We start from the raw sequence: 17,135 nt of genomic DNA, 5'->3' as shown, positions 1-17,135 counted from the left end.
AATTTTCCCACAAACTTCTTGCTCCTCCCAGCAGCAGTGTGTACATTGGCAATAATAAAGTCTCCACAGTTTGGCTTCAGTTCTTCACTGCTATGGTCGTGACTGGCATCACTTTTTGACAAACTGACATCACTTTCTGAGTCAGCATAAGACACTTCCTCATCTGTCACTATCATCTGTTTGTTGAGGGAAAAGTCTCTTCTTCACTGGAGTGCTGGTTATAATTGAAGAAGAGACTTTTTTACGCCGCTGAATTTTTCTTCGCTTAGCTTTTGGCAAAGGATGGACAGATTGTACTATGGAAATTTCAGGATTTGCTTCCATGTGGCAATTTGAGGTTTTTTGTTTGTTTGTTTGTCATATCTTTATCCTGCATTGCGGGAAAGCGGACTTGAGCGCTATGCATCGGTGTACGCCTTCCGACGTGCACCTGACCCACGCTGCAGCCGACTGCAATGTCTGTTTCCGGTTGTCTACTCTACTTATGACTTAAATTTGGTACTACCCATTACTCGAAATCGATCACTGGGTAGAGGCAATTATCGTAAAGTTTCTTGCCCAGAGAAACAACAGCAAGTGCGGGTGGCTGGAGTCGAACATGCAGGCTCTCGACTGCGAGCCCAACGCGCTATCCACTCGGCCTCGGCCACTGATGACATCATGGAGGATGAAGCTTGTGATGCAGCGACTTCACTTGTTTCACCAGTATTGTTGGACTCATCATCACCAGAATTTTCATTTCGCACTTGGTCAGTCACTGTGGAGGGCAAAAATTCCTCTTCCGTAAAAATTTCTGAATTTAGAGGAAAGATGCCGGTTCGCCTGAATGATGATGTGATGTTTTCCAAGGTGCAGGATTTAGTGAAAGCTTTATTGGCTAATTCAGCAACATAGTAGATCGAAAGCGATTCTCCAGGATTCGTCAAGTGTCATTAGTTGCAAAACAAGCTGTAAAATCTTTTGAAGGAACCAAATACACCGACATCTAACGGTTGTAATTTGTGGCTACAATGAGGGGGGAGTGTAAGAAGAGCCAACCCATGTTCTTTAACACAATCAATAGCCTCGAGTGTAATATGGCTATTATGATTGTCCATGATCAACACACCTGGTTGTTCATTGGACACCGACATATTTTCGATAAAGTGCTTTAATACCTGAGGGAAAATGTCTTGCTTCATCCATCTTGATGAATTGGCCAAACCAAGTCTTCCAGCAGGAGCACCACGCATCATCTGAGCTGTAAATCTTACTCTGGGGAATATGAAGGCAGGTGGTAAGGCTATTCCAGCAGCACTGACACAGCAGCACATCGTAACGTTCACCCCACGTTCTCCTGATCTAATTTGTCCAACTTGCTTAGTGCCAGTTTGACATAAAATTTGTCGTGATTTTGGAACTGTGTTTATCTCTGTTTCATCCAAATTCCAGATTCTTGTTGGTGGGGGCTTTACACTGTCATACATATTTTCAAGGTTGTCAAAAAAATGCTTTGACGTTAAAGCGATTGAATGCCTTTGCTCTGGCAAGGCTGGTCGACTCTGGTGTTCTTAAGCTGAGATCACCCATTCGCTTACGGAAGCCCTTTAACCAATCTTCTCCAGCCATTTGATTTGTGTTCCATGAATCTGGAATTTTCTTCTTTTTCTTTTGGGCATATTCAAATGCCAACTTTTTGACGTTTAATTTGTCGAGATCATAGAATAATTTTGGCATCTTAACAATGTGGAGTTTCAATGCGGATTCTTCGTCCATTGTAAATATCTACAAAAATAAACATTCAGATTAGTTTTTTTTCTCCTCTGCTTTATTTACACTTCTCCATCACCATTCTCTTCTTTATCAAATGATGATGAAGAGTTGGCTAATTTGTTGCTCCTGTTTTATCAAATTAGGCTACAATGACTGATGAAGCGAAATATTGAAATTTATTTTCTTTACCTACTTACCAGCTTACTGGTAGGCTATCTATTCACATCAATTCTGCTGTAGGCTATATCATGCTTATAACTATTTAGAACTAGGCCTAGGTTTAAGTAAAGCAAAAACTTGTAATCTTAATGCTAAACAGAGCTATAGGTAGCTTAGGCCTACTTACTTGCGTTGTAACCATGGTCTTTTTTTTAATTTCAGTACTTCCTGTAACCATATTTTTCTTGTAGCGATGCAAGGTACTGAGAGGAATCTCATAAATTTTGGGAGCTTTTCTAATACTCATAGCATTTGAACGAACATCATTTATAGCTTTTTTCAGGTTTTGTTCCGAAAACAATCCCTTATTTGACTTTCTAGGTTTGAAAGTAGACATGATCTGTAATTCAAGAACAAAAGGGACCTATGGAACACCTATGTGAAACAGTGTTCCATAGGTCCCACATAGCCATGATGTTTAGATAACTGGTTGTAAGTTTGAAATGATGCACTTCACTGTGCTGCATTCTTGTCTATATATTGTTTAAATAAATGGTTTCATCGGAGATTCTGCGCTAAGAGTCCTGCTTGCCCTAAACTCCTGAAGAATTCTTACAAAGTTAGACCTCAAAGGTACATTTTCAAGCTCAAAAACATAAAAAAGCGTTTGCGTCTTTCAAAACAGCCTTTTCCAGAATTTTCAAAGTTGATTTCTGCTTACATGTCAAAACGGTGTTTCCAAATATAAATATTTTTTAAAATCCACTTTTGGTTTGGGAGCAAATCTGGTGTTCCATAGGTCCCGGCGTTCCATAGGTCCCACACTTCCCTACAGACTACAGACAATACTACATATGATCTACTATTCAAGCACGTTTTAAATCTTTCAAGGTTTTGCCACCCTTTTCACGTTCATTGACATGTTGGTATAGGCAGGGCCAGATTTAGCTGATGGGGGGACCGGAGCACTTTTAGATCGGGGGCCCCCGTGCAAAAACCACCTCTACGTCTACAGTAGCATTAATCCAGCACTGCACAGCATTTTGCAGAAACTTCAAAGGCTGAAAGAAAAAAAATAATAACACAAAATCACATTTTTTCCACGTAGGGGGGCCCGGGGCACGTACCTGCACCCTCTGCCCCCCTAAACCCGGGCCTGGGTATAGGCCAGGGGTGGCCAACACGTCGATTGCGATCGTCCAGTCGATCGCCAAGTCTCAACTGGTCGATCACATTGGGTTTTATGTTTACCTTACAAGATTCCTATAAGGCAAGTTTTTCAATCAAAGTGAGAAATGACAAAATTCAATCAGGGCTTTTGTAAGTATGAAAACAGAATAGGCCACCTGTCAGTCATACACGCTCATTGAAGCAGATGGTGATGCTGTCAGGCATACTTCATCATCTGACCAAATGTTTCTATTGCTTTTAAGGAGAATCATCAGCAGTTGTAGCCTACGCTTGTTTGTCAATGTAACAATTGTGACATTGTTTAATTGTTGTGTAATTATGCTGGATAAGATCAGTTAAGACTTGTATGAAACAAAATTGGTATGTACCTTATGTGTGTTTTAATGTAGCCTACTAATGTGTTAATGTACTGTTATGCCATTGTTTGTACAGTATCACGTTACACATCTTTGTATAGTATAAGCTACCAGTAGACAGATTTCACCGTGTTCTTAAATTTTGTAATTTCAACAACTTATGAATAATTTAAAACTACTAATTTCATTACTATTATTAAATTTTAACAAACGTAGAAATAGCGTAAAAAAAAAGTAATAAATCTAATCCAGAAATTTATGCAACGAAAGCCCACAATCCGGGGAGCAACTTGGTTGCGTATTCTCGCTTAAAACCCCAAAAAAGAACATTGATGCTTAATAAGTCATTGATTTATTTGGGAACGCAATCAGTGAGACCTTACAACTTATTTTGAGAGAAAATACAAACTGTCATATTGTTTACATGAAATCGTAACTTGGTCTGTGTCGACCTCCATGAATTGTGTGGTCCGTATCTTAGCACAGTACACGGTGGAAAGAGTTGGCTTTTGGTAGAGGAGTCACCTGACTTCCGGTGAGATCTCATGCTATGACATTTTGCAACCTACCCAAAGCAGCGTCACGTTTGCAATGAGTTCTTTAATCATGCATAATGCAATACACAACAAACTGATGTTATAGATTTTTGAAACCTGTCAGCATCGCACCAAATTTTGACCACAAAATAGCGACCGGCGCCCTCAAGCTGGAAAATGTGAAAATGATATAATTTTTTTTGTCAAATCTTGATGCCAAATAGTAAGAAGACATATTGAAACAACAGTGCGATGTTTCAAAACCGAATTTGGTTGATTTTCTTTCAGCATGTGACCTTGGTTTGTTTTACTGTTACAATCTTTTTTTAACCCTTAACTACTGTACTTGCATTGCATGCTGTACTTGCATGCATACTGTACTTGCATGCATACTGTACTTGCATGCATACTGTACTTGCATGCATACTGTACTTGCATGCATACTGTACTTGCATGCATACTGTACTTGCATGCATACTGTACTTGCATGCATACTGTACTTGCATGCATACTGTACTTGCATGCATACTGTACTTGCATGCATACTGTACTTGCATGCATACTGTACTTGCATGCATACTGTACTTGCATGCAGGGGCTCTATCCGCTTTTAAAATTCGGGGGGGTGATTTTTGGACAGTATGGGCTAAAATTGTCATAGTCATTTCAACTTCTGGGGGGCTGCGCCCCCCAGACCCCCCATTGCAGCGTCAGCTTCTTTCTGATCGAAGCATAGGGTTTCCAAGTCGTTTCACAAAGTATGTTTCAGGGCATTTTTGGGTAAGCAAACTGGTAGTCACTTAACAAGAAATAATTCTAGCACTGCAAATGAAAACTCGAACCAATCATAAACTACGTTTTCCGCGACGTGAAAAAGGGCGAAAAGAAGATGATACAAAGCAAATCAAGTGCTGGATTTTCTATCAGCTGTTTGTTTGTTTGTTTATTTGTTTTTCATATTTTTACCCTGCATTGCGAGAAAGCGGACTTGAGCGCTATGCATCGGTGTACGCCTTCCGACGTACACCTGAACCACGCTGCAGCCGACGGCAATGTCTGTTTCCGGTTGTCTACTCTACTTATGACTTAAATTTGGTACTACCCATTATTCGAAATCGATCACTGGGTAGAGGCAATTATACTTATAGTGAAGTTTCTTCTCCAGAGAAACAACAGCAAGTGCGGGGAGGTGGAGTCGAACATGCAGGCTCTCGACTGCGAGCCCAACGCGCTAACCACTCAGCCACTGCTGCCGACTAAGTTGGCAGCTGGTTGGCTTTTTAGGGGTTAGGGTTAGAAAGTAGTCATTTCATTGACGTGGGTTCGATTCTCGCAACTGCTATTGCTCTTTTTTCTTCTGTAATTACCAAATAAAGTTCAAAACAAAGATTAACTCTCTGGCTAAGTGCGAGAAAGGTCACCATTGGACGGTAGCCTTTTATAACATGTTCTGATTGGTTGGCGGTGTCATTCTAGTCATTTGCAGTGGCAGAATTTGTTCTTGTTAAAGTGGCTACCAAACAAACTAAGTTAAAACACAGTGTAAACGCCTGGCTCGTAGTTCAGGGTTGCCAAACCATAAAATCATATTGAAATAAATATATATTCATATTGATAAAAAATTCAAAATGTGCTAACAGCGAAAATATATTTTTCAACATTTGATCAATAAAATATCACAAAACGTTTTCAAAGCCAAATGAGTGGGGGGGTGATTTTGCATTGATCACCCCCCCACTCCAATTAGTGGGGGGGTGATCACCCCCCTCACCCCCCCTTGGATAGAGCCCATGCTTGCATGCATATTGTACTTGCATCTATCTCAAAGTTTGTTGTTTTGTTTTATTATCTTTATCCTGCATTGCGGGAAAGCGGACTTGAGCGCTATGCATCGGTGTACGCCTTCCGACGTACACCTGACCCACGCTGCAGCCGACGGCAATGTCTGTTTCCGGTTGTCTACTCTACTTATGACTTAAATTTGGTACTACCCATTACTCGAAGTGCTCTTAGACATTACATGGAAAGACAGGAAACCAGCCAAATGGATACGACGACAAACACAAATCAAAGATATCATTCAAACAATAAAAAGTTTAAAGTGGAATTGGGCAGGACATATCATGCGAACAACTGACAACAGATGTACAAGAAGAGCTACTGACTGGATACCGCTTGACAATACACGCAAAGGAGGGAAACAGAAAACAAGATGGCGAGACGAACTCTACCAATTCGACAAATACTGGACACAAACGTGCAAAGACAGACAAAATTATAAAGATATGGGGAAGGCCTTCGTCCTGCAGTGGAACAGCAATGACTGACAATGATGATGATTACTCGAAATCGATCATTTTTTGTTTTTGTTTGTTTATCTTTATCCTGCATTGCGGGAAAGCGGACTTGAGCGCTATGCATCGGTGTACGCATTCCGACCAGGGCCGGATTTAGCTGATGGGGGGCCCAGGGCACTTTTAGATCGGGGGGCCCCCAAGCAAAAAAATTTTTCGCGTCTACGGCGCGAAAAACCATCTCTACGTCTACAGTAGCATCAGTCCAGTACTGCACAGCATTTTGCAGAAACTTTAAAGGCCAAAAGGAAAAAAATAACACAAAATCACATTTTTTTCCACATAGGAGGGCCCTTCAAAAGTCGGGGGGCCCGGGGCAACTGCCCCTCTGCCCCCCCTAAATCCGGGCCTGCTTCCGACATACACCTGACCCACGCTGCAGCCGACGGCAATGTCTGTTTCCGGTTGTCTACTCTACTTATGACGTAAATTTGGTACTACCCATTACTCGAAATCGATCACTGGGTAGAGGCAATTATTGTAAAGTTTCTTGCCCAGAGAAACAACAGCAAGTGCGGGTGGCTGGAGTAGAACATGCAGGCTCTCGACTGCGAGCCCAACGCGCTAACCACTCGGCCACTGCTGCCGACCAAAGTCATAATTACGCGCGCGGTGTATTTCAGGCGCCAAGTCATAAAAAAATATTTGAAGTGAAAAACGTAGCATTTGTATTGAAAACAAATTGAAATAATACGAAAATTCATCCAAGCACAAACCAAGTCAACTTTGGTCAGAGGATTGTGCACAGGTGTCACGTTTTACATCAGTTTTTGAATGTCTTTTGCAAACAAAGGTATCGCAAGATAAACATTTCAGTGTTACATAAAATATGTCCAGTTGCCTCTGCTATGTTTAAGAGTTGACAAATTATACACAAAGGCCATCTGCATGTCCTCCTTGATACAGAGTAATTACCACAGAGTTGTTCAACTGCATCTACCACTACTTTGATAGAATTACAGAAGCGAATAATTTCTGGCTTTTTGGTTTCGGCACCAACTGAAGCATCGTGATAGGCTACTTGGTGGAAAGCAAAACCACAAATCTGTTTTTGTTTTGTGAAGGAGACCAAAGCAGCTTGCTTTCAAAATCCAAGCATTGATGAAGAAACCTGCTTTTATTTGTTTGGTAAATACTGCAAAGTTCGCGTTACAGAAATGTTTTGTATCATTTATGATACATTGTGACTACATGGGTGAGAAAACGGCCGTTTGCTCGCTCTGTCGCTCCGCACCGGCACGTATCAGAGGCCCTCATGACCCAACGTCCAACGTGTCAATTAAGCATTAAAACTCCCAACTCCCGTTCTCAATCGGTTTAGTGTCACCTACTCCCGTCTCTGAAGCTCAGAACCAAGTGGGAGTGAGGAGGCAGGAAAGATATCAAATGGAACGAGGCGGGATTTTATAATTGGTGCAGTGCTCAATTCCACAGATTGGGCATCCAACGTGTTAAAATTAGCGAGCTGGAGTGGAACGCCGTGATGATAAACGTTGTATAATTGAGATATTGAGAGTGGACATGCGATCGTGTAGTATTTGGTTCGGATCAGTAGAGGCTTTGTTTACTAATGAAGATACCAGCGTTTCAGGTAGGATGCCTGACAGTGCTGGTAGGTATTGCTGTGCTGTTGGTCGTAAGCATCCAGTAACAAACTAACAATGCGTACTGACTCACTCAGACAAGTGTTCAACTTTTTGGTATGTTTGCTGTGACATCATACCGAAACTGCATATTCCGAGGCCCATTAGGCCAGTGCCAGGCGTACTTTCGCCCAAAAACCTAAAGAAATTGTTTATCTCGCTCAGTACGGGATGTCTTTGACTTATACTCTTTGAAAGGCGCTCACTGAGACTTCATAAATCACTTTGAAAAGAAATACGAGCCTTCATCTTTTCACATCAAACCGTTATTTGAACCAAAATAAGCGACACAGTACAATTGATTTATTGAAAACAATAAAAGTATATTATATCAATTCTTAAGGGGTCGCATGTCAAGCGCTGTTTGTTTTTCACGTTTCTGTGTTGTTGTGTTCCTTAATTAAAAAGGAAGTTATTGTTTTGGTTTCTATAAATCAACTTCGTTCTTTAAAATAGAAAAAATTATGGTCGTACATCTAGAAGGCAGCGAAAGACTTGTGGAAAGCATTTGAGATAATTCTGAAGCAGAAACATATTTTGTGTTATGTAGGTGCAATTGAGTAAGAGGTGCAATTGAGAGTGCTGAGCAATTGCCCATTTTTTTGTCTTATTCAGGCTTACGCCCGATGGTTGAAAAACTAGATAAAGTGGATGGGAAGGCAAGGAAGCCAATCTACATGTCCACCTTTAGGCATGCCTTTAAGTGTCCTGCCAAAGACACAGCCGCATGCTCTTGAGCGGTGTCGAACCGGCGCCCTTTCGATTGCCGTTCCAGCGCTCTCACCACTCGGCTATGCAGCCGACAATTGCCCATTGAAATAGGGTAGACATAATTGTCCTTGAATCTGTATAATATTAAATACAAAATTGAGTTTTGAATAAAAAGTTACAAACCAGAATTATTATTGATTGAACGTCCCAACAAATTGATTCTTGCATTGTATTCGAAATAATTGGCTTTGTTTTTATGACAATGCCTTAGGTCAATGTTGTATTGATAAAGTGAATGTCTTCTGAGACACCGAGACCTAACCCTGGCACGCCGTCAGCAAGAAGCGGTTGACTTGATCACATCGAAAATTTTGTTTGAGAATTATTAAAATAAAAGTCAACCAGCCTCATGTTTAAAAAGATTAAAAGAATATATATTTCGCTACATAATGAGCATCTTCAGTTCTGAAAACAAACAAACAAATTACTGCAATGACTGCTGCATAAAGGGAAACTATGCTGTAAGCCTCTATAATCAAAATTAAAATGATGAGCAAAATTTCTTCAATATTTACACATTAAGAAAATTGTTTACGTCATGGGATATAAAGACCAATGTTTAAAGTGAAGAATAAAAACCAAGAATGGATTTGGTAAATCTTCTCTCGTCGGTAAATGGCAGTTCACCCTAAAAGCTATCAATAGGTAAAGTAAAGTGGTATCAAGAAATGCAAATCATTCAAAAACGGCAGTTCAGTTTGTAAAATGAAAAATCAATTGAAATTGTTGATGTGGTTGCCAAGGAACAAATTTGTTTGCGAAAATAGTCTGCGAGCAGTAATAATGAAACATATTTATGCAAATTATAAAGGTCATACATTATAAAGGCGAAGTGAACATTTGGGAGGGGTTCGGTTCATTCAAACAAGCGTGAATTACAAGAAATAGTAGTAACAGTGGATAAATTAAAACCGTAGAAAACAGCAACCCTTGAAATTACAGTGAAGCCTATTATCATTTCTATAAACATTCTATCTGATTTTGGGTAAGAACATTTTTTTAATGTTAATGTTTGCATTTAAAATATGAAACCAAAAGTTTTCTCGGCTATCAAGAATGGAAGGTTTAGGTTCTTCAACGAAAATAACTTCGAAACAATCTGGAAGGGTGGGTTTATTCTTGATAACATTGGGGTGAAATCGGTGAAAATGTTTTAGTAAGGCTGCTTTATCTGAATTGTCCTTGCAATCAAAGCTGTTCCAGTTGTGTCGGTGACCTGTCCATCTTACGGAAAAGGGGTTTTTAGTTTGGCCAACGTACTGATTTTTGCAGATCCTGCAAGTTGCGACGTAAATTCCAAAATTTTTGCAGGTTAAGTTTTGTTTCAGGTTACATGTCATAACATGTTAAATTGTCATGTCAAATTGTCAGGCGACCCCAGTTGGGGTCGCGACTCACAGGTTGGGAACCGCTGGTCTATTTCAACATGTAGATTAAAACAAATTGGTTTGGAGACGCCGGTTCGGAGCAGCCGTTCTTGAAAATTCTGTCTATTTATTTAGAGAAATTATAGAGATTAAATTTGAGTAGGTGGGGTGAATGCAGAATGGCTATTATCGTGCGAGTAGTCTAATTCTAGCGACTCGTTTATAGGTCAATCGTAATAATCAGCTCATGGGATGTTTCTAATTCCACAAACTAATTAATAGTAAAAGAAAATCACCTCTCTACCAAAATTGTATTAATTAAGTATTAGTAAAATTAGTAAACCATATTAGTAAAACAAAATTGTAATAGTAAACCATAAAACATCGATTAATCTTCAAAAACATTTTAGTTAATTACCCAAGATTGTAATATATATTTTTTAATATGTTTTCCAGACAACTGGTTCAGAAACCCAACCTAAGTTGGTATTTGTAATGACCAATGACCAAGGTAAAATAATTCCAGTCGGTGCTTACTGTCATGCTGCTTCAAGACAAAACACGGGATGTCACGAAGATTTAATTTTAGTTAATTTAAAGAATAATCGCGCCATTTTTTAGCCACGTTTGAAACTTCATTTTTTAAAGCTATGGTAAAAAGAAAAATTAAAAAAGTCACTAATTATTTTGTGTTTTTAAAAAGTTTTGCCAGTCAAGTATTTAGCTCATTTAGTAGGCTATATAACTTTTTAAAAGTCTTTTACTGATGACAACACAATCTAAATCTCCTCGTGGTCTGTGGAAGTTAAATTAGAGATAACTTTATACTTGTTAAATATTGAATGTATGTAAAGGAGTTCGTGTAGGCCTAATTGAAATAAAACAGCTAGAGAACAGACAATTATAGAATTACGACTAAGAAGTGCCAACTAGCCAATTACTTTTTATTATACTTTGGTTATTTAAAAAAGTCGTTGAGTAGAGTATCATAGAGTATTTTGGCAAAAGTTCTGGGGTAGATTGCCAGGTCTTTCCCCAGGCCAGAGCCGTTTAGCCAAGGTATATAGCATACGTTGTTGCCACCATGGTTGGACTTAGGAAGAGGAACGGACGTTGAACGTTGAGTAGAACGACAAAAAGCAAGGTACCAAAGTTATGCGCAATAATACTGACCAGTTTTTGTTGCTAAAAAATCTAAGAAAATCAAAAGAAAAAAGCTCCTGATAATTCCATTTTTATACTTTTGGCAGAAATGTAATCAATCGGCTTTAAAACCACAATGAAGTCTAAAAACTATAAAAGTAATCACGCTTTAGAAATTTTGTCAATGTTGAACAATGACAGAATCAAAATGAAAAACTATTGTGATGTCACTTTAACTGCTGGATCTGACTTCGTTGGACACAAATGTATCCTTGGAGTGTTCTCAACATTTTTCTCTAAAATGTTTTCTGTTGAAATGAAGGAAAAGGAAATGTCCAAGGAGTGACTGAAGAAACACTTGAAGCTGTTTTGAACTTCATTTACACTTGTGACATCACAATCACAAGTGAGAATGTGTTCAACTTAATAGAAGCAGCTAATTACATGGGGATTCCCCGCTTGAAGGAATTCTGTGAGGAGTTTTTACTTGAGGAAATTGATGCAACAAACTGTCTACATATTCGTTCATATACAAAGTTGTATGATCTTGACAAACTTGTAGAAGAAGCAAATTTTGTGATTGCGAACAACTTTGAAAGTCTAATCAAGGAAAAAGTGTTCAACAAACTGAAATTCAAAGACTTCAAAGAAATATTTGAATTGGAAGATAAACAGGTGACGTCTGAGGAAATTGTCTTCCATGGAATGATTGAATGGATCAAACATGACGTCGATGCACGTAAGCAACACTTGATTGAGCTTTTCAGTTCATTGAAACTTGAAGATTTAACTGGAGAGTTCTTGCAAAATGTTGTCAGCCAAGAAGAATTGATCATGAATTGTCATGAATGCACCAAAATGTGTTTTCAATCAACACTTTTCCGAATTAAAACTCAACAAAACAATAAAGCTATTGTTGAGGAACAAACAGAAGACAAACGTTTTATTGCATTTACTGGACAACACGCATGGAAGTATGACGTCATCAAGAAACAGAAAATAAATAATCTGCCAAACACATTATTTGATCACAAGGGAGGATCAGTTGTAAGTCACAAAAGAAAAGTTTACGTCATAAGTGGAAGGAAAACCAATGCAATAGAAAGATTAGACTTGGACGACCAGGCGTCAGGTTGGAAGGAATTAGCTTCTATAAATGCAAAGAGAGAAGATGGTGCTTCTGTTGTTTTCGATGATTGCATTTACAATTGTGGTGGATGGGGAGGTTTACGATATGGAGAATGTTACAACATTGACGAGAACAAATGGAACAGGATTGATGACATGAGGGAAGGACGTTATAACTTTGCATTGGTTTCTACCAGCGGAGGAATATATGCAATCGGTGGTTATGGGAATGGCAATTACTTAAACTCAGTTGAACATCACGATCCTCGCCAGGGTGGTTGGAATATTGTTCCTTCAATGAAAGTCGCAAGGTATGGTCTAGCAGGTGTTGTTCTCAATGATCGAATATACGCAATAGGAGGATACAACAACAAGAAGGGAAAACTGAAATCAGTCGAACGGTTTGATCCACGGAATCAAACTTGGTGCAAGGTCGCAGAGATGAATCATGCAAGAAAGTATCATGGGGCTTGTGTTTTAAATGGGAAAATATACGTCGCTGGAGGAGGATCAGATGCTGTGGAGGTTTATGATCTAGAGAGGAATGTTTGGGAAATAGTAGCAAATTGTCCAGAATTTCAAAACGTTGGATTTATTGTTGATACTTAGTTTGTTATTTTATTTATCCTTTAACTTTGGTAATTTACTCTGAAAGAAGTAAACAGATGAAAAGTTTATAAATAAAATTGATGCAGATATTCACCAGTTGGAATTATTGTTGACATTCAATTTGTTGGGTTTTGTTGTTTTGTTTTGTTTGGTCATTTTGTGGTGAACCACTTTCAATCTCGTTTATCTCATAAGGGTAACCTTGTAGAATGTACATGCTGCAATCTTTGTATGGGTTTGAAATCGGTCTCATCAACTCTCGGTTAGGATCAACTGACATGACAAACTTATTCAACAGCAATTTTTGATGCAAACATTTGTAATAATGTCTCTTTTTAACATTCTTTATTTGTTTTTCGGAAACTGCCAGCCCTTTATCTCATGGGCAATTGTGAATTTAATATTATTACAGTAGGTAATTTAATCTCTTTTTACTGTGTAAATATTTTGATCATGTGAACAGTATTATTGTATAATGTTGTTACAATTTTATTTGAATTTTTTTCCTATCGTATTTCATAATTTTGTATTATTTTACATCTATTGCAAACAATCACTGCAAATCAAATATGCGGACAACAAACAACTGGAAGCACTTGGCCCCGCAGAAAGTTGGTCATTCTGCCCAAAGACTTCCGACAACGTTGTGCCGGTTTTTTCCACGATTCAATTTGTTATTATCATTGTTTTGCTAAATGCCAAGGTGTTACCGTGGCTGACCTGCGGCAACTTTCCAAGCTGATGTGGTATAAGACAGGGGCTCTATCCACTTTTAGAATTCGGGGGGGTGATTTTTGGACAGTGGGCTAAAATCGTTATAGTCATTTCAACTTCTGGGGGGCTACGCCCCCCAGACCCCCCATTGTAGCATCAGCTTCTTTCTGATCGAAGCATAGGGTTTTCAAGTCGTTTCATAAAGTATGTTCCGGAAAGGGCATTTTTGGGTAAGCAAACTGGTAGTCACTTACCAAGAAATAATTCTGGCACTGCAAATGAAAACTCGAACCAATCATAAACTACGTTTTCCGTGACGTGAAAAAGGGCGAAAAAAAGATGATACAAAGCAAATCAAGTGCTGGATTTTCTATCAGCTGTTTGTTTGTTTATTTGTTTTTCATATTTTTACCCTGCATTGCGGGAAAGCGGACTTGAGCGCTATGCAATATGCATCGGTGTACGCCTTCTGACGTAGCCTACACCTGACCCACGCTGCAGCCGACTGCAATGTCTGTTTCCGGTTGTCTACTCTACTTGTGACTTAAATTTGGTACTACCCATTACTCGAAATCGATCACTGGGTAGAGGCAATTATAGTGAAGTTTCTTCCCCAGAGAAACAACAGCAAGTGCGGGGGGGTGGAGTCGAACATGCAGGCTCTCGACTGCAAGCCCAACGCGCTAACTACTCGGCCACTGCTGCCGACTAAGTTGGTAGCTGGTCGGCTTTTTAGGGGTTAGGGTTAGAAAGTAGTCATTTCATTGACGTGGGTTCGATTCTCACGACTGCTATTGCTCTTTTTTCTTCTGTAATTGCCAAATAAAGTTCAAAACAAAGATTAACTCTCTGGCTAAGTGCGAGAAAGGTCACAATTGGACGGTAGCCGCTTATAACATGTTCTGATTGGTTGGCGGTGTCATTCTAGTCATTTGCAGTGGCAGAATTTTTTCTTGTTAAAGTGGCTACCAAGCAAACTAAGTTAAAACACAGTGTAAACGCCTGGCTCGTAGTTCAGGGTTGCCAAACCAAAAAATTATATTGAAATGAAATATATATTCATATTGATAAAAAATTTAAAATGTGCAAACAGCGAAAATATATTTTTCAAAATTTGATCAATAAAATATCACAAAACCTTTTCAAAGCCAAATGAGTGGGGGGGTGATTTTGCATTGATCACCCCCCCACTCCAATTAGTGGGGGGGTGATCACCCCCCTCACCCCCCCTTGGATAGAGCCCATGGTATAAGAACAGCGAATGATTCAATTGTATTTTCCCTCATATCTTGATACAAAATTAAATAATACGTATATAAGTTTATAATAAGATATATAGGCCTGATCAACGGTTGATTTCAACTTTCAGTAGGCAACCGTAATACTGATATTTTAAGGCTGCCGCAGATTCTATTTCAGTGTTATCAATATTAACATTTATCGCACGTTGGATTGAAGACAATGGTACTATGACGTCACTATCTGCCCCCAATCTTAACAATCGCATTGTAGGTCGTCTTGGCCTTTATGTATTAAGCCAACTTTGGAATGCACACACAGAGACTTCATAATTTGCTTTCAAAGGAAATACGAGCTTTCATTTTTCTTTTACATCAAACCGTTATTTGAACTAAAGTAAACAACACATTATAAGTAATTTATTGAAAACAACAAACACTACAAAACTATTTCAACCTCTGAGGTTTCAAGTCAGAGCATTGTTGTTTCATGCGTTTTTATGTTATTGTGTTCCTGAATTACAAATGAAGTTACTGATTTGGTTTGTCTTGGTTTCTTAACACTTAGATGCGGGAATGGGTCAAATATGTGCGGTTGTATTTTTGTTACAATTCTAGCACTGCTTTATATGTTTGTTTGTTTTTCATATCTTTATCTTGCATTCCGACGTATGCGATGGCGCAGCGGATAAGGCGCTCGCTTTCCAATCATGCAATCCTGGTTCGACTCCCAGCTTAAGCTGGTTGTTGAAAAACAACGCTCACCTCTACCCAGGGTGTAATAAATTGGCTGGCGTAGTTACTGAAGGAAAGGCGGCTGAGAGAAAGGAACTGGCCACACTACTCTCGTTAGTGCCGAAGGCTTAGTACAATGAGAACCTTATATTCTCATTCTCCGAGGCTTAGGTTCAAGTATGGGACTCACCTTTAATCCTGCATTGCGGGAAAGCGGACTTGAGCGCTATGCATCGGTGTACGCCTTCCGACGTAGCCTACATCTGACCAACGCTGCAGTCGACGGCAATGTCTGTTTCCTGTTGTCTACTCTACTTATGACTTGAATTTGGTACTACCCATTACTCGAAATCGATCACTGGGTAGAGGCAATTATCGTTAAGTTTCTTGCCCAGAGAAACAACAGCAAGTGGGGGTGGCTGGAGTCGAACATGCAGGCTCTCGACTGCGAGCCCAACGCGCTAACCACTCGACCACTGCTGCCGACTACTAACTACCTTCTGTTTAATCGTTTGCAATATCATTGTGATGAATTTCCAGTATTTAGTTTTGAGAAGAAGTCCCGCTGGATAACATAAGCAGTATATTTTTTTATCCGCACCCCTATTCTCAGTAACCGGGCATCTTGTTGTGTTGAATTTGGCACTGAAGTATTCCCATAAATTCTTCAATTTGCAAGTTGAATCGATTTATATTCTCCTCATGATTGATCTCTTTATGGTGTAGTTTTATTTCTATTCATCTAAGGGTCTAAGTGTATCAACGTACGGTAGCATATTGCTTAACGAAGTAACGACATCTGTAGGATTTCCTTCCTATCTGCTTTATGCGAGTTGTCATAATTTGTAATTAGCAGAATTGTCACAAAAAAACACTGGTAAAAAAGGAACTTCAATTGTAACAGTATCATCTACAGATATGATGAAATAATAATGCAAAAGCCCACAAGCTACTGTATAACTTTCACAGAATCACATTATTCTTACCAGCCTACCATTCAATTCAGCAATCAGTCGACCATTGATTCTTTGAATTTTTTTTGCACGTGTTACTGAACAAATTTAAATTGACATTTTCCCGCTGACTCAATAGCCTACATCCAGGCTAACTTCATTAACACAACAGAATTTAGTGGCTAAAAATATTGTATCCTGTGGCGTTGCATACTTCCAGGCTCATAAAAAAGCTACACTGCAGAGGTGCCGGATCCTGTACACCCCTGCTACATTGCGCCCGGTACCAACACATTTTCTTTAACTTCTTCAGTCTCCTGAAATTTTCGGGCCACTAAACGTATTCTGGGCCGAGTTAGGTCACTGCTTGCTTCTACCGGAGCCGGATTAATGTTTGTGGGAGACCAAAGTAAAATATCTACCAAAGTAGCCTACTTCCTCCCGTAACATGATTCAATAGCCAGTTACTCTCGTTCTTATGACTGT

The 17,135-nt window shown here is 39.2% G+C and overlaps 1 protein-coding gene across 1 annotated transcript; it reads left to right on the top strand.

Annotated features, from left to right (window-relative positions):
- The first annotated feature begins 11,633 nt into the window (after window positions 1–11,633).
- LOC145782730 (kelch-like protein 11) lies at window positions 11,634–13,764 on the top strand. The gene has a single exon (XM_082594485.1). The coding sequence runs from the start codon at window positions 11,717–11,719 to the stop codon at window positions 13,007–13,009; it is 1,293 nt and encodes a 430-aa protein (XP_082450611.1). The 5' UTR covers window positions 11,634–11,716; the 3' UTR covers window positions 13,010–13,764.
- The last annotated feature ends 3,371 nt before the right edge of the window (window positions 13,765–17,135 follow it).

The sequence above is a fragment of the Aplidium turbinatum genome, chromosome 14 (assembly GCF_918807975.1).
Source record: "Aplidium turbinatum chromosome 14, kaAplTurb1.1, whole genome shotgun sequence".
In the NCBI taxonomy this organism is placed as follows: Eukaryota; Metazoa; Chordata; class Ascidiacea; order Aplousobranchia; family Polyclinidae; genus Aplidium; species Aplidium turbinatum.
This window is presented reverse-complemented; position numbering and strand designations above follow the sequence as displayed.